Genomic DNA, 22401 nt, shown 5'->3' on the forward strand with positions numbered 1-22401 from the left:
TAGTATCTTAAGTACTGTTCATAATCCAGTGACTGTTGCAGGCATTTCTATGAAATCCAATAACCTCTATCAATTATAAAGGTTATCATGAAACCTGCCACATCTTTTCTATTTTCTAACATTCCCATATAACTTTGAAACCCAACCACAATCTCTTACATTGTTCTTAACATCTGCAAATAAACATTTTTCAATGTATTCCTCTTTAAATGTGAAATTGTAGAACTGGCAGATAGCATCTTCAGTAAAGCATTATTTATATATTGATTTACTTCTAGCTAACAGTATGATTATACCTCAGAGCAAGCGGTAATAGCAGAGTACTACCAATAAATTTATCTTCAATATTGTCTGCTTCATTAGTCCTCTTCAGTCATTTCGAATTTAGGAAAACTCTACCTGCAGAAAAGAGGAACAAAAAATTAACATGTTAACAAATATCCCCTCTGCCATCTCCTTCATATATAGCAGATATCTTTGTACAGTGAAGAGTTTCCCTCTCCATGAAGATGTTTTGCAAATTTGGAACTGTTCAGGATTCTAAATTTTGCAATGAGTCGGTACAGTAGGGGTGTCCAACCTCAGCAACTTTCAGGATGTGTGGACTCCCAGAATTCCCCAGCCAGTATGTTAATGACTTTCTAGGCTAGAGTTAGCAGTGGTGCAGCTCAGCTCATCAGCAAGGCACCAAGTAAGGACACTGCATTGTTTAAAAAAAAAACCTCAATTCCTGCTGTTTTCATAAACATATCTGCATAGTTTTGTTGGCAACAACTAAGAAGTGATTTGCCATGGTCATCTTTCAGGATTTTTTCATCAACTAGGTCTCCATCTCACTGTTTCCTATAAAAGAGAAACTAGTAGCAGATGTTGTTAAGGTTATAGGTGGGCCAGTAATTCTTCCAGCTTCTCATAGTTATCTTTACAACACAAGCATTTGTACTTACTTACATATTACCAGATTGCTTGCTTACACAGTTTTGACGAAGAGATTTCAACTGGTGAAATATATTGGCAATAGAAATGAAAAGTTTTCCCCAAAACATTTAAACTTTTGAATTCTATTTCATCATGCGTTTATATTATAATTTATTTATTTATTTCTCTTTCTCTGATTTAAATGAAAATGATTAACATTATTTTCAGTTGTTTGATGCCATGCTTTCTCCAAAAAAAATTCTTATATTTTATGTGATATCTTTTTCTCAGAATAAGATTTTTAATTTAGAAGTTGCTTTCATGGCAGCTTAAATGACATTTTTAAAAAAATTCCAATAAAATAAAAATCTATCTATCTATCTATCATCTATCTATCTATCTATCTATCTATCTATCTATCTATCTATCTATCTATCTATCTATCTATCTTGCCACCATACTCCCAGTCAACATGCTATTTAGCAGAAAATGTGCTCTTTGATTCTTTTGTTTAAGTCAGTCAAAGTCAGTACAATGCCCCTAAGGCAATAGGAAGATATGTTTTGCACAAATAATTATCAGTATAGTAAAATCAAAGTTATCAGCTAGTTTTTGACAGAAATTATTTATTTACTTGTGGAAGCTGTCAATCTTTTCAAGTCTAAAGACTTCAACTTTTTCCTTGTTGGGAATTAAAAATAGTGCATGCAAACATTGATTCCTGCACATATATTTACCATTATCACTGGGCTGGGGAAAAGAAGCTTTATCTTACTTCCTGCCAGGGATAATGTTCATGAATAATTTGTAGTCAAATGATCTGCTCTTGCCGAAATAGCTGATCAAGCAAATCTTCCAAATGGTGGGGGGGAACCATGCAGATCTCAGTATCCAGCAAGATGGACTGTTGTGATGTGCGATCTATGATATTTACAAGAAGAAAAATATAAATAAATAAAAACAAGATGAGGTTAGAACAAAATAGACATTAAAATTGCAATGAAAAGCAATTGTTCAAAGTCATAACTGATAAATCTGAAAAGATTTTTTTTTTTACAATTTTTTTCCTTTGGCAAAAATAGAAGAAGAGATGATATCACAGAGATTCTGCTGCATGTGCTTTTCCACGACTCTTATTTTCCGTCTTCTTCCAACTGGAGCGGTCAGAGAAACTCCAAATGGCCTGAAGGACTGAAGGTTCCCGTGGCCTCATTTCTCCACTCATTATAGAGCTTGTCTTTTCATTGTTTCCTCCATCAGTGTAATTTTTCCTCCATTCTTTTTCATTCAGAAAATTAGTCATGAGTGGGGACACAAACACTGAAATATCTTAAAGAAAGAAGTTTCCAATCTTGGCAATTTTAAGACCCGTGAACTTTAATTCCCAGATTTCCCCTCGGACAATTTACTGAAGTTTTCTTCTCAAAGTTTTTCAGAAGTGGTTTGCCATTGCCTGTTTCTTCCTAGGGTAAGAGAAAGGGACTGGCCCAAGGTCACCCAGCAGGTTTCATGCATAAAGCAGAATTAAAATTCACACTCTCCTGATTTCTAGCCTGTTGCCTTAACCACTATATTAAACTGGCTCATTTTAAGTGGCTACTTTTACTGAATTGAAATCTTAGCACTAAGCCATTTCTTTTAAAGGCTGAGGTATACTTTGGATAGAGCCCTAGAATTCCTCCAAGCTATGTTTTTCAGTAAATATCCATTATCACAAAGCCAAGTACCCATATTCAACATTTGAAGGAAAACAGTATTCTCTCTTCTGTGGTTTCCCAGCTAAAAACTTAACAGTTTTAAGCTGTCCACTTGATAGATTTCCCCTCTCTCTTTTCTCTCCAGCTGGAGGTGGGTGGCAAAGCATAATGTTCTTATCATTTGATAAAGCTGCTTCCACAAGCTTCTAAGCAACAAGGTGGAACTACCAAAGCTACCGTGTGTGGGTGCGAATTGCTTTCAGAAATGCAGAAGATGTGATGTCAGATATTTTTTGAAAGACCATTTCTTTCTTGACTCATTAAATATTATGTCTGAAATAGGATTGTGGTATTTCTGATGAGACATATTACAAGATTGTACCGGCATCTCATGTGTTGGAGAAATAGGGCAAACATGGAAGAGGCCTCAGGCTTGCGAATGTAGGATTGTTGCACATCTATCTGACCTGCTGGATATCAACTTCTCCATGAATATTTAACTATGGAAGAACTCTAGTTTAAAAATAGAGCAAAATGTTCTATTGAAAACCGGGTGGAATCTGGAATCAATTTAAAATCAATTACTTTGCAACTATTGCTGTAAGGTGTTTTTTTCCTCAACTTCAGATGGAATATTGCCAACCTAATTCTCCACAGTGGAAATACAATCAGCTCAAGCATGTTTCAGAGTTCAATATGAACCAGCAGCTTTGGCTGCTTCTAAGAAACCAAAGGTGCTTTCATTCTGATGGAATTAATGTCTATAACTAAATCCACATCATATATGTATCAAAAACTATACAAAACATTTGACTGTACAAAAGATTTATGGGAAATGTTTTGATGTTAAAGATCTTACTGTTGGATTAAAATTATATTCTAAAACTGTAACATTTGAGAAATTATGAGAAATACACATGTGTTGTGTATTAAACCAAGAGGATTATTTTAAGTGTTATTACCAATTCTAAGGACTGAATTTGAGACATGTAAATTATCTAATTTAAAAACAGGCTTGGTTGAGAATGAAATGATCTATCCAAATTTATTTTACAGGATTATTTTCAGCAAAGTAATTACAAAAATTGGCTGCCAGAAATTCAAGCTCCAATGTTTGCTTTTAAACGCAGAAGATAAAGAAAATGTTAATTCTTTTCTCTGAAGGAATGAGAAGAATGGCTAAAACCAAACCTTAATTCAATGTGCTTTGGGGAGCAGTCATTTTATTAAAAAATAGTTTGAAAAAAAAAAAGACATGTGAGGGGGCAACTCTCCAAATTTTTTCTTTTCGATTTGCAATTAATCAATTCTAGATATAAGTAAGGATCAGTGATATCACTAACACAGAGGTTGGAGGCAAATGATCCTAACAGGCAAATCAGGGTATCTTTTAGAAATCACTGTTCTTTCTCTTTTCCCTTGCCCCCAAAAGGAATTTGCCGGGATTTAAGACTATGCACCCTCAGTATAATTTTCTTAAGGTATAATTTTTATTAAAAGAAAGCTTTACATAACTTTACATTTCCAAAGTAAAAGTAGAAAAAATAAAGAAATATGAAAAAACAAAATAAAAAAATGAAAGATTAAAAAGAGAAACAAAAATAAGTATTTAAAGAAGTGACTTTTTATCTTTTTGGCAGCAATGCAAACACATAAATTATCATTTCCTCCCTCCCAAATTATATATTTTAATTCCTTTCTACCCATAAACATTTTAACTCATGAACTCTGAAATCATCAATTCATGTTTATCCATTTTCAGCAAAAAGTCCATTAGAGTTTCTACTCTGTTTTAAAAGTATGTGTTGTTCCTTCCTTATCAAAGAAGTCAGTTTAGCCATTTCTGCAAGATCTGCCATCTTCTCAATCCATTCCTCCAGGATAGGTATTTCTGTATTTTCCCACCTTGGTGCCTATAATAACCTTGCTGCAGTTGCCATATATAAAGCCAATAATCCAAAAGACTTTTCTAGTTTTGTCCATAAGTCCTAACCCATTTCCCACATTGCGTGCTTGATGCATACCAACCAACCTTGTTTTCTATAACAAAAGTCCAGTTGCATCTGATTAGTTTTTAAAATTATCTGCAACATCATATCTCTCTCTCTATGTATTTCACATTTCTGACAGTGATTGAAGTTATTCTTAGATAATTTCATCTAGTGTCATACATCAATGGTACATCATTTTAGAAAACTTCCATTGTAACAGTGTGATTTTAACATTTTCACAATAATCCTCAAGGCAGATATTGAGCAGGATGTGTAGCCTCCCCTCTACAAAAAATAACGACCCTATTTGATATGTCAAGTATCTGTTTGGAAGGCCATCCTCTCATGCAAGTTAAGCCAACATCCTTTGACATCCCAAACACATTTAATGTTTTGCCTTCTTTTCAAAAGCACTATTTGAAATTCCCATTCAAGAATGTCTTTGGCTTTTCCCATTAAAGAAAATAGAAATATTCACATGTTCTTTCAATGCCCTTTTCAAAGGTAAGGTATGTTTAAATGATGAGATCTGTTGAATTTTGGTCTTAGAGTCGTGCAAAGAGGTTGCTTGTCTCCTTTTCTAGCAGTTCAGCAAATTTTGCATGATTCTTTGGTGGTGTTGCTAATTTACCTTTTAGAAGTTGATTTAAAATATGTTTATAGTAAATTGTAGGCCACCTTCAGAATCAGAGCCATCACACATGCAGTAGATAAAAATGTGATCACCTTTTAGGCAGACACATCTCTTGTTTTCAAATGCAACAGACATTCTTAGAGGACTAAAATAAATTGTATTCTCATATTTATTCTAAGATTGTACAGATGTTTAATATTCGTTATATATATTTTGTTTTAATTAAAGGGGCAGAGGACCACTGAAGAATACATCAGATGTGATTAATGCAGCTAAAATGATCTCTGAGTCAGGATCTAGAATGGATGTTCTTGCAAGACTCATTTCTAATCAGGTAAGATATCAGGGAGAGCATAACATGTGTCCTGTTACAACTGACCCCATGCTCCAAATACTGTTGTATTTTTTATCTTCTTTGTCAGGTGCCTATTCTCTTTGTCAAGCAGATTGCTAAGAATTTACTACAGCTGTTGCAGAATGAATTATTAAACCAGATCCACATGCACCAGCTAATTATTTGTCACCATTCTAAAATTATCTTGCTAACTTGAATTTTAAACTTCATAATTGGCTTCATAATAAAACCCCTTGTTTTATAGGAATGCTATTTTGTTTTTTCAAGTAAGAGGATTTTTAAATAAATAAAATAAAAATGCAATATTTTTTTGTGTAGTATAGCAAGAATTAAATGCCCTTTTATAATCAGACAAAAGCCTGCACAAGACCAAATGAGGTACAAATATTTATTAAATTTGCATTGGTTTGTTTGCCTATATAATAGAGACAAGAATTTTGTTGTCTATTTTGCTTTTCTGCCTTGTGACTCCAAGACTATTTTTGGTCCTGGAATTTAGCTAAAGTGAAATTGTATTACCAAAGCAACAATCAGATAAATGAATATTGAATCCAGGCCAAGAAAATGCTTTAGGAAAATGTCTCAGCTCCGCTCCTCCCGATTCACATGAAGATAAACAGCAGAGCAAGGAAGCTCATTCAAACTTGCAAGATTCTGTTACTATAACCATTCTAACAAAAGTAGCTTTAGGTCTATACCAAATGCAGCCCATGGGCCAGACGTGTCATGCGCAGGCCACACCCACCCCAGCTCCATGAAGGGGAAAATGTTGCAATATGTCACATGATGGCAATGTGACACAGCGAGTTGGTCTACACAGTCTGTTTCTTAGTCTAGTCTACCTGTTTGGGTGGACAAAAGATAGAATGATAGGGGAAAAAAAGCAAAGGAGAAGATAGTAGTATGAATAGTTCATATTGTATATGTTTTCTGACAGGTCAAAGCATTGTTTCTTTGAAGATTTAGCCCTTATGTTAACTGAATTGTGCCTTTGATGCTTTTGAGTTTCTTTGCTTGTTGTTGACTTTAGTTATTTTAGTGCACATCTTTGGACTTGGGTAGATTCCATTTGGAGTGGATTGGGTGATAGGTATTGTTAAATAACTAAATATCATTTTGAGTATGTTCTTACTAAAGACAAATTGACTCACGGGGTACATTTAACTCACTGTCTGGATTTAATGGGTTCTTTTGCTTTGTAAAGTGTGTGTATGTAAAATAAGTTATACGTGCACATTGTAATAATGGCCTAGCGTCTTCTTCATGTGTATCTTTGCAACCCTGATCCCGCTGCCTGTGTTGAATGTGGTAGCCTGGCAGATAACTGAGAGGGCCAAATCAGCAACCAAGAGTACAGAGACCTCTGCTGAAATAGCTGCTGGGCATTGTTCCCATTTATCTCTTCCTACTATATGCACACCTTCCACAACAACGAGCATCCCTGCCAGTGAACTGTGAGCTAGGTGCTTTATTATTCTGCAGTTTAAACACATATTTTTTTCAAAGATTTTCTTTATGGTTGGCAAAATTGGAAGATAGCTGAATTAGCTTCTCGCCAAAGCTAATAATGTCATTTCAGTGGAACACAGTTCATCATTCACAGTACCTTTCAAAGCACAGCTCTGTTAGCCTGAGACCACCTCCCAGTCAACACCTCCATCATAAACCAAGTAAAAAAAAACACATTTTTTTTCCGCTCTCATGTAGCCTCTAATGTGAAAGTGTGCCTGAAATAAGCAATCAGCCTGTAATGAAGATTCAGTGTTGCGTATCTTTGACCTTTTACAGTTCATTAAATAGAACAGTTTCAAGTGAATGACTTTTATTTGGGTTTCCTGCCATCTCAGACCATTAAATGTAAAATTGTGAAACCATTGAATCAGGCAGTATGGGATTGTTACCTGGGGGGATATGTTGTGATTTAAGATTAGCTCTATCATATAAGACATTTCCTTTAGTAGGATATATTTTAAATATATACAGGGGCAACATTACTGTTGAAAGAAATCTGACTCAGATGCATTAGTGTCATGGTAGCTGAATGTGTGAAGATCCTGAAGATGTGTGAAGAATATGTGAAGATCCTGAAGATGAAACTCACTTTGCCCATCTAATGAGAAGGGGGGACTCACTGGAGAAGAGCCTAATGCTGGGAACGGTTGAGGGCAAAAGAAGAAGGGGATGGCAGAAAACAAGGTGGCCGGGTGGAGTCACTGAGCTTAAATGGACTCCGAGGGATGGGAGAGGACAGGAAGGGCTGGAGGAATGTTGTTCATAGGGTCGCAATGTGTCAGACACGACTTCGCAATAACAACGAGAAGAAGAAGTTGAATGTGTGGCTCAGAATTGCCTTGTTGCATTGTAAGAGTTCTCCAAGATTGATCTGAAGATTGCAGATGTTTCATTAATTTCCCAAAGGTGGTTTTTGATTAATCTTCAAGGTGGCATCATCAATGCAGGAGTTTTACAGATGTAGGGATTTTATGTTCTTCTGCCTTGCCTGCTTTGAACATATTTGGTAAGTGATTTGTGAGCACATGTTGCTTTGCAATGTGACCAATACCTAGTTATTGGTAGATTATTTATTCAGATGCTAAAATGGTGGTTTTATCTTTGTATTGGTTGCTTCCTGTGTGATGGCTAATATTGATGTCTGGTGGTTGGAATTCTTTTCCTGTGATTGTTGAATTGGTTGATTGTTGCATGATGGGGAGAATGTGGTATGTTTTAACTGAACTGATGAATTCCAACTGGGTCTTTGGTTATGTCTTTTGATAGGTCCATGAAGAAAGTAAGCCTATGAGCTTGTCAGTCAATGCTTGGTTGAAGTCTTCTGCTAAAATTATCTTGCATTTTTCAGTCTTGCTTCTTCTAATATTCCCACTGTTTTCTAGTTGAAATAATTAGTGAAATAATTTCACTACAAAATTGTCATTTTATTAGAGCAGGGGTCTTCAAACTTGACAGCTTTAAGACTTGTGGACTTCAACTCCCAGAATTCCTCCTCCAGTCATGTTAGTTCAGGAATTTTGGGAGTTGAAGTCCACAAGTCTTAAACTTGCCAAGCTTGAAGACACTTGTATTAGAGTAATCAGGGCCTACAGAATAAACCAGGATTAAAAGGCAAGCTAGAAGATGCCTCAAACACCATCTTTCATCCTACCTTATACCACAACTGTCTCAAAATAAGGCTTTTATTATGCAATTTTCCTGTCTCAAATCCAGAATTCTACTTGTGAGGTAAGAAAGTACCCATTTGGTTTGTTTCACATTCACTATTCCCTTATGTTTTCCTTATGCTTTTTCTCTTTTTCTTCTTGTGGAGGGAAACAAAATTGATCACTTTATAAATTGTCCTCCTATAACACTTTCCATGCATGATTGTATTTGGACTGTTATTTCTACTTTAAATATAATCCTCATCTCTTGTTGAAAATAAGGTTGGAGTTACTTGATTTTCCCCCCTACGTGGACCGTGCAAATCCAATTAGAAATCCATGGGAAGCCATATGTACAGTAGAAAGAGGTTACTTCCGTGTATAACTGTCAGTAGTAATTTAACAAGTACAGATTTTACTGTTTGAGGTCTTCTGGCTGTATTTCTCTGCAACATAAAATTGATTTCTTGTGGGGTTTTTCTTTCTTCCGACTTGTACATGAATGAAGAAACCCCACCACATGCACCTTCCCCCAGATCACTTAAAATTCTTTGGAAATCAATGTTTATTCTACATTCAAATTACATTGCCAATTTCTTGTTTTAATTATATTCTTAGATGCTTTTCACCACTCCAGAAAGTAAGACATTTGGCAGCACAGCCACAGGCCTTCTTTTCATTGAGAAAACACCAGGGCCCTTTGCTGTTTCACTTCTTCCTCTCTGGATTGTTGTTACTATAGCCAAAGGACATTAAAATCAAGAATAATTTCGCTAATAAACTCTTTGTCCTTTTCCTTGGGCTAATAAAGGCTCATGATTACCTTGATTGAAAGGCAAGATACAAATGTTCCAGTACTTAATACAACTATACATAAACCTCCCTTCTTGCCTCAAAGCTGTATTTTGTTATGCAATTTCCATGTCTGAAGCATAGAGTTCTACTGGCCAGCTCTGGAAGAATCCACACAGCTTGGTCTGACTTTTATATTTTCCTGCTGTTTTTCCCTGTCTCTTTTCTAGTGGAGGGAAGCAAGACTGATTACACTAGGGACTATCTTCCTAGAGCACTTATGCTTTATTATACACGAGACTATTATTTTACTTTAAATATAATTCTCATTTGTTGTTCTTTTCACCGTACACCATTCGTACCAGGAGGAAGCTTTATGCCAGGGCACATTTCTTTAGGATTGGAAAGGTTAATTTCCTAGTCTTCTTTCTGGAAGTTCTGGAAAGTAGTTTGCATTCCACATTTGTTGAGATCCACATAGATGTTTCTCCTCCATAGGGAACAGTTTGCAATGAATTGCAAATCCAATCGGTTATGGTGTAGCATGCCATTTAATTCAGTAATATAAACAGATCCCAATGCAGAATTTCTGGCTACCTTATTTTCCCATGAAATGCTTTCTCATCTCTTCTCCCACCCCCCAACTCAATTATGTACTTAGAAAGAAAACTTTCACACATTAGTGCCTGTTGAAGAAACATCAGTCTTCCTTAATGTTAACTAGAAATCACTTGGTGGGAAGCTGATCACACAAAGTTATAAAAACCCATTTTATGTTTATGTCACAAAACTGTAGAAGTCAGAAACTTAAAAAGCAAATTCTAATTAAGACGTTTTTATTAGGATTCTGTCTTATTGCATATCCATAAATTACCATAAAAAGATTTTAAATATGTTAAGATGGTTGAGACAAAAATTACACTAATATGATCATGATAAGTACAATCAGGGCAATTAAGATAGTTGTCTGGCTGTTTAGAATAATATAAATTTGGTTCCACTTTATCTGCTATTTAGTGAGATCCCACTGAAATCAGTACTGCAGTCAAGTCCACCTAGATTTCTATTGCTTTTTTATATATTTCACTCTATTGAACATGAATCTTAGTGTTCCAAATTCTGAAATCAGTAGAACAAGGGAAGTAAATGTATTTCTTTGGAAAATTGCTGAGGCAAAACTGAAGGAAGATTTACTTAATACAGTATATCCTTGTAAGCTGCCCAGAGTCACTGAGAGTAAGTTGAGTGGCCATATTTTTTTTTCTTAAATAAATAAATACAGTTAGAGGGATTTTCTATTATTATTCAATTTTATCTTTAACATTTTGAATTATGAATAAGTAGAAAATTTTCTTTTATTTATTGCAAAGTGTTAAATGATAATCCCATTTCTTAGTTAGCTCTAACCAGACAACTTATGATCTGTTGGGTCTTCTTTTTTCAATATTTCCTTACCTAAAGAGATAAATAGGATGACCCCAGCCAGACAAAAAAGCAGTGGGACCAGATCTGACTTCCTGCTAGCTTCTCATTAGCTTTGCTTATGGGAAACAGGCAGGGGGCATTGGAAATCATGATTCTATGACCATAGCTGACTGTAGCAGGGCTGAAGCAGTCGCAAATTTGCAAATACAACTGGTGTAAAGATCCTTGAAATTTAAATTACATAGGTTTAATGGGTCCTGGATTTTCTACACATTTTGGAAGCTAGCAGTTTTGAGCTACCTTGATTCAAAAATTGTCCTGGGACATACCATTTCAGCTAATTATAAACAGACAAGTAGGTTTTAGTAGTTTATAGATTCCAATTACCATAAGTGTGCAATAATAATCCATTTAAAGTTTTTAGTGCCTGTCTGTGTTGTTTACTGTAGAAGAGCACGGAGATCTCTTTTTGAATGCCTTCTGTTTTCATTACTTCTGTGTTGAATATTATATCACTGATGATAGATCTCATCCTTTCCACATAATAGGATGCTTGTAGTCAGTGGTGGGATTCAAATTTTTTTTACTACCAGTTCTGTAGGCGTGGCTTGGTAGGCGTGGCAGGGGAAGGATATTGTAAAATCTCCAGTCAGAGGTGGTATTTGCCAGTTCTCCGAACTACTCAAAATTTCCACTACCGGTTCTCCAGAACTGATCAGAACCAATTGAATCCCATCTCTTCTTGTAGTGCTTTAGGAATATGCTATGAGAACCAGTTAAGTGCAGTGGTTAAAGTTCCACACTGGAAACCAGGAGACTATGAGTTCTAATCCTGATTTCTGCACAGACCCAGCCCCTTGCCCAGTCATTCCATTTCAGTCCTAAGAAACAGACAAAAGAGGCAAATCAGTTCTGAAAAACCTGACCAAGAAAGCTGCAGGGATCAGTCCAGGAAGAGTCAACACAGACTCAAAGCCACACAGAGACATAAAGATACACAGATGGCGGGGGTGGGGTGGTTAGGTTGGATTCAGCTGGTTTGCACCAGTTCAGGCGAACTGGTTGTTAAACTACACACACCCCCCAATCAAAGTGGATGCTGCGCTGCGCTGCAATGGAGAAATGGGCAATGGAGTGGTTGGTACGAGGGAAGGAGAGGGCCACTTTCCTTCTTTCTTCTCCCTGCTCCTCCTCCTTCCCTCGTGCCGGCTGCTCCATTGCCGTACAGTGAAGCACCCAGGATCCACTTTGACAGTGGGGAGGGGGTTATAATTTAACAACCGGTTCGCCCAGGGTCAAGGTGGCCATCACAGAAGGCTCGTTCTGCATGTGCGGCGGAGCTGGAGGATGGGGATGAACCATGCTTCCCATGACAGCCAACCCGGCCCTGGGTGAACCAGTTGTTTAAATTATTTGAATCCCACTACTGCATCACACACACACACACACACACACACACACACACACACACACACACAGCGGAATAGGCTATGTGTAGGTTTCTTTTCTGAGAAATGAAGGAAACAGATATAAGTATCTTACTTCCATTGTTGGGGTGCAAATAAATTACTTGGGACAAAGTATATTAATTCAATGGAGTGCTTTACTATAAAAACACGTCCAATGTTTTAGTGATATAAACAATGTTCTGCATAATTACTAGTGAGGGAAAATGAAGGAAGCGATTGCACAAATATGACTTTTCTCAAACTAGCTGCATGCTGTATGCTTCTTTATTCTCATCAGGGATCTTTCAGTCTCAATAGAGGATCATAATATTTTGAGATGCCTCCTCTGTAGGAAAAATGTTTGTAAAGCTCTGAATTTTAGATTTCAGTCTGTTCCCAAATTATTCTGCCACAACCTTTAGTACATATGGCAGCTTATTACATAATATTGTGAAAAACATCCAATCGCTAATTCTGTTTCAATGGTACCCATTAAAAGGAAGGCAAATCTTGATGCAAAGGAAAATATAATAACATACAAAATGATAATGATTTTAGAATTGCAATCCAAATATGAAATAATCTTGTTTCCTATCTCTTAAATCCTTTCACAGGTAGCGCTCCACTGACAACCATCTACTTAGAAACCAGTCAAACTTACAACAGCCCTGAAAAAATATAACTGATGACTATTGCAACATTCCCACGGTCCTGTGATTAAAAATGGGTGCTTGGTAACCTGTATGTACTTACGATGGTTGCAGCATCCCCAGCTGGTTTCCGACAAGCAAAGGGGAAGCCAAATTTGCTTAACAGCTGCAGGATTCCCTTAACAATCATGACAAAAATGATCATAAAATGGAGGAAAACTCATAACCCACCTTACTTAGCAATGGAAATTCTGGTCCTAATTGTGGTCGTAAGTTGAGGACTGCCTGTACTGACAATGTTAAATTTGCACTTCTCCCCGCCTCACCACTTTCCAATGAAAGTTGCATTCAAGGAGCTTGTCCTGGAGCCCTTTTGTGATGACCTGGGGTGTGGCACAAAGGCAACACAGTCAGATAAGCAATAAGACTCCCTTTATTATCTCCAACTTTGCCCCCATGTCCAGGTTACCTCCTGGCTGGAGAAAAACTCTCCCAGGAAAAGCCTTTGACTGTAGAAAATTCAATCCAAAACAAGGTCCACACAAACAGTAACTTAAAGGCCAAACAAGCCAACTGAAGTAATTAGTTTGGCAGGGCAGGAGCAAGAATTTCAGACTTGAAGGCACGGCAAAACTCACACAGTTGGGAAGATGCCAGGAACACAGATAAGCCACGACGAAACAAGATAAAGTCACGTTTGCTCCCAACAGCCTGCTGCACGCAGCTTGCCTTTTTTATACACTGTGTTTCCAGCTGCAGCTAATGAAGGGAATCAGGGCCCTTTCCTCCCCCGTAAGCCATGCAACCCACATTATTCTCTTCTCCATTCCACCTTGCATGCCCTAGGATGAAGAGGGGATGGGCCTGGTTCTTCCTCTGGACTCCTTCTCCCTTGTTCTATCTCTTCCCTGCTCTGCCCAGCCAGACTTTGCCCTTCCCCAGCCTCTTCCACAGCCAACAGAGCCACACTCCCATTCCCTGTCAGCTGTCTGGCTTCCTCCTCAGATTCAGGCTCTGACAGGGGCATGACACCTTTGAACTGATTCCAAACCAACTCCAGATCTGACCAATCATGCAAGAGTTTATGAGAAAAGACATCAAATGTTTTCTCTCAGAACTGTAGAGCTCTAGTGGAATCTCTGGTTTCTCTTCTCTACCAGCTCCTGAGCTGTAGAATGGTCAATATTCTTGCATTTGGCTCTGGAAGCTCACAGAGAGATTTTACCCTTAACAGCGAATGAGGGAAAGGTGCCTTTGATATCTTCCTGGAATGACTTGCTTATTTCTTTAATTTTATACCCCTCACTGATCAGTTGGCGGAAGTACTGAGGGTCTCGTGGTGATCTCTCCCTTTTCTCTGTGGGTCTTCAGGATAACTGAAGACAACGGAGGGTCAGTTTTAAACTGTCTTGGAGAGACTGAGTGGTGCATTGAAGCAGCTGCATCAGTGGTGGAATTCAACATTTTTTACTACCGGTTCTGTGGGCGTGGCTTATTTGGTGGGCGTGGCTTGGGGTCACATGACTGGGCAGGTGTGGCTTGGTGGCCGTGTGACTAGGATGGTCATGTGACTGGGTGGGTGTGGCCAACTCAATGTCAGTCACGTCAAGACTCACTCACCTGGCCCCTGCCCTCCCAGCCATTCCTTGTCACACCCAGACTCAATGTATCTATAATTCTGTAAAAATGTTGTTCACCTTTTTTTTTGACTTTATTATCTATCTATAGATGTACTTTCATGGACCACTGAAAGGAGGAAATGGCTCACATGCTTTGCCCAAGAGGATGATAGGCAACAGGCTTTTAGGGGGCTGCCAGAAAGAGGGGGGAGGGCAATGTATTTTCCAAAGCACCAGAAGGATGGAAACTGAACAGAGAGAGAAGCAACCTAAAAGTAAGGAGAAACTTCCTGGACATTGAGAACAATTAACCAGCGGAACTGCTTGCCACCAGAAGTTCTGGGTGCTCCAACACTGGAAGATTTTAACAAAAGACTGGACAGCCATTTCTCTGAAATGGTATAGGGTTCCCCCCAAGGTCCCTTTCTAAGTGTTATTATGTTATTCAGACACCTTTCCCAGAACCTCTCTTCAGATTTTGGATTCCTCAAGAGTTTTCCTGCCTGAGCAGGGGGTTGGACTAGAAGACCTCCATAGTCCCTTTCAACTCTGTTAAACGCACCTGTACTTATGCTTTGGATTATTGACATGTAAAGCCTGAAAAATACCTGGGCAAAAGAAAGGCAGTAAAATCACTTTAGGTGTAGGGACAGTGCAAAATATTAATATATGATAAATAATGGAACAATTAAAAATAATACCACAGAGTATTCTCTCTCCTCCCCTTCCTTTCTTCCTTTCTTTCTCTCTCTCTTTCTTTCTTTCTTTCTTTCTTTCTTTCTTTCTTTCTTTCTTTCTTTCTTCTCTCCTTTCCTTTCTTTCTTTCTCTCTTTCTCTCCCTTCCTTTCTTTCTTGCTCTTTCTTGCTTGCTTGCTCTCTCCTTCTTGCCCTTCCTCCCTTCCTCTTTTTTTCTTTTTTCCTATTTTTCTTTCTTTCTCTTTCTTTTTCCTCTTTATTTCTTTCTCTCCCTTCCTCTTTCTTTCTTGCTCTTCCTTCCTCCCTCCCTCCCTCCCTCCCTCCCTTCTCTTCTTTGTCTCCATCTCACACACACACCTCTTTTCTTGGAAGAACTTATGAGCAGTGAGCCAGAGGAGCGGTGGGGACAATGTGAATGTTGGTTTGACATGCTGTGAATGGACCCCAAATCACCTTATCAAGAGTTAGAAGACTCCTGTAGGCTCTGGGTTGCTTGGAGATGGTCACCTATCAACTGCATGATCATGTTACTGGATGCTTGAGGTGCTTTGCATCAAAAAGTGGAGCTGGTCTTGCTAATTCTTTTTCCCCTGTTCCAAATCTGCAAAACCTTTCCCTTTGCTTTTCTTCCGCTTGCTCTGCTCTGCTGGGCTGGGAGGGCGGCAGACGCTCTCTGAAAGAGAGGCCAGGAATTCCTGGGGCTGCTTCCCATAGCTGCGCTGCCGCCACCTCTGCCCCCCCTCCACTCTCTGGACTGGCCCAGCACCCCTTCTCCTGCCCGGAAAGGTCCCCAGCAGTGGTGGGGGGAGGCATGGAAAGGCCCTGCGCAGTGGGTGAGGGCCTAGCATGACTCACAGGCTTACCTGTGAGCAGGGCAGGCAGATCAGGGCTGCTCAGTTGGGGGCGGGCAGGCGAGCGGTGTGAGCAGGTGGGTGGGACAACTGAGTGACCAGCCACCAGAGAACCGGTTTGGGGGCGTGGCCAGCCAGAAGTTACTAACAGTAACGCGACCCATGCCTAATCACTGCTACAGGTTCTCCAGAACCGGTGAGAACCGGTTGAATACCACCTCTGTGTTGCATGTGAAAATGCTGTCAGTTGTCTTTTTCACATTCAGGTCACAGAAACTCACTCGTTGAAATAGGAGAACACACACTGAAGATACTATTCATAATGTTTTGCAGAATGACAAGTATGGGTGATTATTCAGCTCCATAATATTTTATTCCTGAAGGGGACATTTGTATTTGCTCTTCCAGACATTAAAAAAAAACAAGTTGAAACAACCCCATCACCGCCACATAGGTATTAGATGCATAAAACAACATGGAGTTCATTATTATGTCCCTCTTGTAAAAACAGCATAACACTATCAAACAAGCAAACTGGCAGCGGTACAATAGAGCAACTGTAAATTTATGATGCTCGCCAGCATCTGAGTTCCAGCAAGCAATGCTTTGTTACATAAATCTTGATAAGGAGCATAAGATATCTAGGATGCCTGGAGAAAAGACAGCGGGCATAAACAGGATTGTGAGATGGCCAAAACCCAAAGGACAACATAATTATTTGCTCACCCTCGATGAATATTTTGTTTTCATTTCATTTCCCTGACCTTTCCCTCCAGGAACCTAGAATCCATTTCTGAAATGCATAAGTGCTTCTTCTGAAATCAGTTTAAAATTTAAATAGATAAATAAACTTTAAATAGTATGAATATCTGTTTAAAAATGAAAAAAAAAAGAGAGAGAGAGAGAGAGAGAGAGAGGAAAATTGTGGGGAGGGAGTTATCACACCTTCTTAACTCACTTTTCTTTTGGATCCCTGATGTTAAAAGTAGTTAACCCAATCATACTACTATGCATTTTTGCTTTTGTTTTTTAGTGTCCAGACTGGTCATGTAAGCAAGACTTACTCGCTTACTTGGAACAAATCAAGCTCTACTCCCACCAACTCAAAATCTGCAGCCAAGTCAAAGCTGAAATCCAGAACTTAGGTGGAGAACTCATCATGTCAGCAGTAAGTGAAAACTGTCCCAAAGGAATTACATGATTCTGTTTTCTTCCAGGTACAACCCAGACTCAAGGCAATGCGTCTCTGTAATGAAATGTAAGCCTCTTGTGGGTAAACCAGTTTGAATCCTGTCTGAATAAGCTCATTGTGGGTATGAATGCTAGTGTTTTAATATAGTTGTAAATTGTCATACATTTATTATTCATTTTTGTATTTCCATTCAAAAAAATTGAAGTTATATTTCTATCATCCTGGCACGATTGAAGAATTATATGATTAACTATGGAAATAGAGGGATTTGCAATGCTGCTCCAGATAATACAAAAATGTAGGTCCCTATTTTCTGATTTTGCCTTCTTTACATAAATTATAATAGTAATAAGTGGATCTTGTAACAAGAAGCTGGTATATGTAATATCCCTGTTCAGTTCTGTGGGTTTTTTTGGGGTGTGTGTGTGGCTATTTTATTCAGGTATGTTTACCTCCCAAATTTCTATTCCCCCCCCCCATAGCTATTATCATGTTGTTATGGGTTATAAAACATTTTTGCACTTCTGCAAACCTTTTATTTCCCATACAGCTATCTTCCTTTTTAGCTACATGATGAACTAAATAATTACATTTAGAAAAAGCGACAGGTATTTGCATTCATTCATTCGTTCATTCAATTTCAGTAGCTGCCTATCTCAGTCAATAAGTCTGAATGTCTTGCAGTTCAAAAAATAAATTACAGTTAAAAATACAAAAACATTTTAAAACCCTAAAAGCATCCAAATGAAATATACATAGGAGCAAGATACTTGGCCAGTTAATACATCCAAGAAATGAGATCATTGATACATTCAGCACCCCAGGAACTGGAACATGGCCAAGATTTTAGCGGCTGATAAAAGGCTAATAGAGTTGGAACCATTCTACCCTCCAAAAGCAAGATGTAAGAGGGGCCAGTGTGCAAAACAAACTCATCTTCTGGTCCCCGCCAGCTGACAGTGTTTGATGCCACGTCAGTTCTGCTCAGTCTAGTTGGACCAGTAGAGATGAGTTGTATACAAACAGTCTAATGTCCTGCAGATGTTGTGGATTTCAGCTCTTGTCCATCCTAGCAATATCTGGTAGGACTGTCCTGTTTTCAATAAAATAGGGAACCTAACTATAAAATGTGCCTCTAAACTAGTTTGAGTTGTAATGGCCTAGACCAGTGTTTTTCAACCTTGGCAACTTGAAGATGTATGGACTTCAACTCCCATAATTCCCCAGTCAGCTATTGTGTCAAGCTTAAAATTTGTGTCTATCCAAAAGTACCCCAGGTGAGAATAAGAGAGAGTGGGATTCCTAAAATATGTTTTATGGAACCAGAGTATTCTCTGACTAGTTCTGAGAGTCAAGCGTTGTGTCTATGTGTTGATACATTCAGGTATATATCTGTGAGGGAGGAGTGATGATGGCAGATCTATTATCAAACACAAAAATTAAAACACACACACATACATATACACACAGAAGAGAGTGTGAAAGGAAAATGGTGCTGAAGGTTCTAGTAACTTTCCCTTCAGATTGCCTTTTCTCTCTTATGCGCTTTCATTGACATGTGCAGGAAAATACATGACATATCCTTGTGAAAGTACATATTCAACACTCACACAGCTAAAATCAAGGATCAAATACTAAAACAGACTGAAAAGGCTGAATATTACATCACTTTTAGAGCTGTTTCCACATCACATTTTTAATTAGCTCAGTTCAAGTTCTAGTAGATATATTTCTAGCACATTACAAAGCTGAATTAGCTTTGGCTAGGGCTTTTTCTTTTAATATCATACTTTATCATGTGATGTAAACCTAGCTCATTTGATTAATTCAACATATTGTGTAAACCCAGGAAAAAAGAAATACAATAACCTACTATACCTGGGCAAAATGGCTGCCCAAAATGGCTAATATGCAATCCTCTCTTTGTGCCTATAAAACCACCTCTTTAAGGAGCCATGGTGGCTCATGTGGCAAGATGCTGGGCCTGCGCACTGCTGAGTCTGGCAGCTCGGCATTTTGATTCCCGTGAACGAATAAACTGCATAGGGATAAGAAAGGAGCCTTCCCCAAATGCCTATCGGGGAATAGGCTATCGGCAATAACCCTATCGGCATTTGGGCATCTCACAGGTAAAGATAACCACCACCTGAAAAAATTCCTTTCACAGAGGCATCCAGCCACATCAGTGATCCCTGGCTAACATGTGCCATGTGCTAAATAAATAAATAAAATCTCCTCTTTGTCAAATGCACTGCAGATTTTCCTGGAAAGCAGAAAAAAAGCATAGTATTTGTCTTAGCTGTCCTTGAAGTGTGCAAAATTGGCCTTACAGCCTGGACCAAATCAACTAGATTACATCTCTGTAGCAAAGGATCCTAGAGCTGAAGGTTAAGTGAGAAGCTGAGAATAAATTGCAAAAGAAAGTGGTGTCAAACTGCTTCCATTGTTGGTGCCAGGAACAGTGCATGGGTGTAACATGTCACAGTCACTGGGAATTGAGATATCTTGAAGAGGATTTTTCCTTCTATTAAATGTTAAGAGAGACCAGAGAATATGCTTTTATTTCAGTATTAATTTTAGTTTCTTTTTTGAAAACAGAAACAACAATATGCATGGCTTCTTTCATTAAAGGAAATATTGCTTGGTGTCCTTTGATCTTTGGAAGTCTTTTTTTAAAAAATGACACTGTGCTAACACTGTCTGCCAGAACAGTTATGCCTCAGATCTGGATGATTGATGGCACAGCAAACTATAGGACCAGAATAAAAGAACAAAACCATGATACTCAAATTTCATTAAAACTTTTAGATATATGATCCTATCTTGATTTTTATTTGAAGTGACATTTTTGTGTAATTGGTGGCTTCTATTTTGCAATTGCTCATCACCTAACTGACTTTCTCAATTCTAAAGAATAAAAACAGAGAAGCTAGACTGGGAAATAAATATATAATCAATCAATTAATCAATCAATCACATACCATTGCAGTAGAAGGCAGTACCAATTAGCATTATTTCAATAAAACTGTGCTGACTTGTATTTATTAAAGTTATTTATTTAGCACAAGCTAACCTTCTTGCAAATGGGATTCTGAATGTCTAACCACACATTAAAAACATACCAGCAAAACATAAAAAGCTTACAAGAGAATGGATTATTTTCCATGAAATCACCAGGAATCAACCATTCCCCACCATGCAGTTAGAATTGAAGAAACTTCTTGGATGAGAAGGAAAAGGTTTTTAAGGAAAAAAGGAGGAGGAGGAGGAGGAGGAAGAGGAGGAGGAGGAGGAGGAGGAGGAGGAGGAGGAGGAGGAAGAAGAAGAAGAAGAAGAAGAAGAAGAAGAAGAAGAAGAAGAAGAAGAAGAAGAAGAAGAAGAAGAAGAAGAAGAAGAAGAAGAAGAAGAAGAAGAAGAAGAAGAAGAAGAAGAAGAAGAAGATGATGATCATCCACTTGCCTTTGAAAAGCACTTTTGGGACAACCAGGAATCAAGCTCAATCCATGGGAACAATGTCTTTTAAATAAGCAAATCACTCTCATCAGGAAAAATATTCAAGTGTTCCAGTGAGTAAAACCAACAAGTTGCTCCAGTGATCAAAATTTTTAAAAAGAAATTTTGCTTTAGGGGCTTCTGTCATTGTGATGGTAATAATTACTTGGTGAATCTGTTCAGTGAAAATTCATTGGAGAAAACAAATCTTGCCAATAAAGCGACAGAATCTGCTGTCCTTGAAAAAAGCATGCTAAGCTGCAATATGGCAAGACTACCACATTCCTTCTGGCTCTGCCACATTGGGAAATGAACTGTGCATAAAGAAGGAACGGGGGGGACCTGATCTCGAGATTGTAGTAGCATTTCACATGATAGCAAATCAGGTTTGTTATATATTTGCATTGACTTGCTATAAAAAAAATCTGCCGATTAATTTCATCCTTTTTCTGCTTGCTATTATGTGTCATGGCTGCATCTCACCTATCCAAGCTTCATGAGCTGCTGCCTGACATTGGGAGGGTGGAGGGTTCCTTTGTGTAGTTTGCACGGGAAAACCTTAGATCAGGGGTCTTCATACTTGACAGCTTTAAGACTTGTGGACTTCAACTCCCAAAATTCCTCTCCCGGTCACATTAGCTCAGGAATTCTGGGAGTTGAAGTCCACAAGTCTTAAACTTGCCAAGCTTGAAGACCCTTGCCTTAGATTCTGTTTATGGAAGGCAGTGGAGGATGGCATAGATCTGAAGGTCTAGTCTAATGAAGGGAAGGACTAGGCCGGGACGTGGTAGCAGGGTTCCAATATTTGAGGGGCTGGCACAGAGAAAAATGGATCAAACTATTCTCCAAAACACCTGAGGGCAGGACAAGAAATAACATATGGAAACTTGTCAAGGAGAGAGAGCCAGCCTAGAACTAAGGAGAAATTTCCTGGCAGTAAGAACAATTAATCAGTGAAATGCCCTGCCTTCAGAAATTGTGGGTGCTCCCCACTGCAGGTTTTTAAGAGGAGATTGGACAGCCACTTGTCTGAAATGGCATAGAGTCTCTTGCTTGAGTAGGGGGCTGGACTAGAAGACCTCAAAAGTCCCTTCCAGCTCTGTCATTTGTAAGTTTGCCCTAGACTATGTATCAGAATGGTCAAACAAATGGCAACTTCAAATCTCAACAAATAAATGCTTTGTTTTACATATTGGCAAAAAAAATATATCAGAAAATAAAATACAAGTTGAATAGTCAAGACCTTGTTGAGGATCCAAGCTCTGTAAAGGGCCTTGGAGTACTCATCTCTAATGATCTAAGTGCTAGAGCCCACTGTAACTACATAGCCCAAAAGGCGTTAAGAGTTGTTAACCTAATCCTACGTAGCTTTTTCTCTGGTAATATTACATTACTTACTAGGGCATACAAAACATTTGCCAGACTAATACTTGAATACAGCTCATCAGTCTGGAACCCACATTACATATCTGATATTAACACA

At 38.4% G+C, this 22401-nt stretch overlaps 1 protein-coding gene across 1 annotated transcript in view; it reads left to right on the forward strand.

Moving 5' to 3' along the window:
* CTNNA3 (catenin alpha 3) overlaps positions 1 to 22401 on the forward strand; it is a 711430-nt gene that overhangs the window by 675318 nt on the left and 13711 nt on the right. Inside the window, exons 16-17 of the mRNA XM_026714519.2 lie at positions 5469 to 5574; positions 17268 to 17402. Coding sequence (XP_026570304.2) covers positions 5469 to 5574; positions 17268 to 17402 — 241 coding nt within the window. The remainder of the gene's footprint in view (positions 1 to 5468; positions 5575 to 17267; positions 17403 to 22401) is intronic.

This window comes from Pseudonaja textilis, chromosome 4 (assembly GCF_049901715.1).
Source record: "Pseudonaja textilis isolate UNSWEBS1 chromosome 4, rPseTex1.2, whole genome shotgun sequence".
Classification (NCBI taxonomy): Eukaryota; Metazoa; Chordata; class Lepidosauria; order Squamata; family Elapidae; genus Pseudonaja; species Pseudonaja textilis.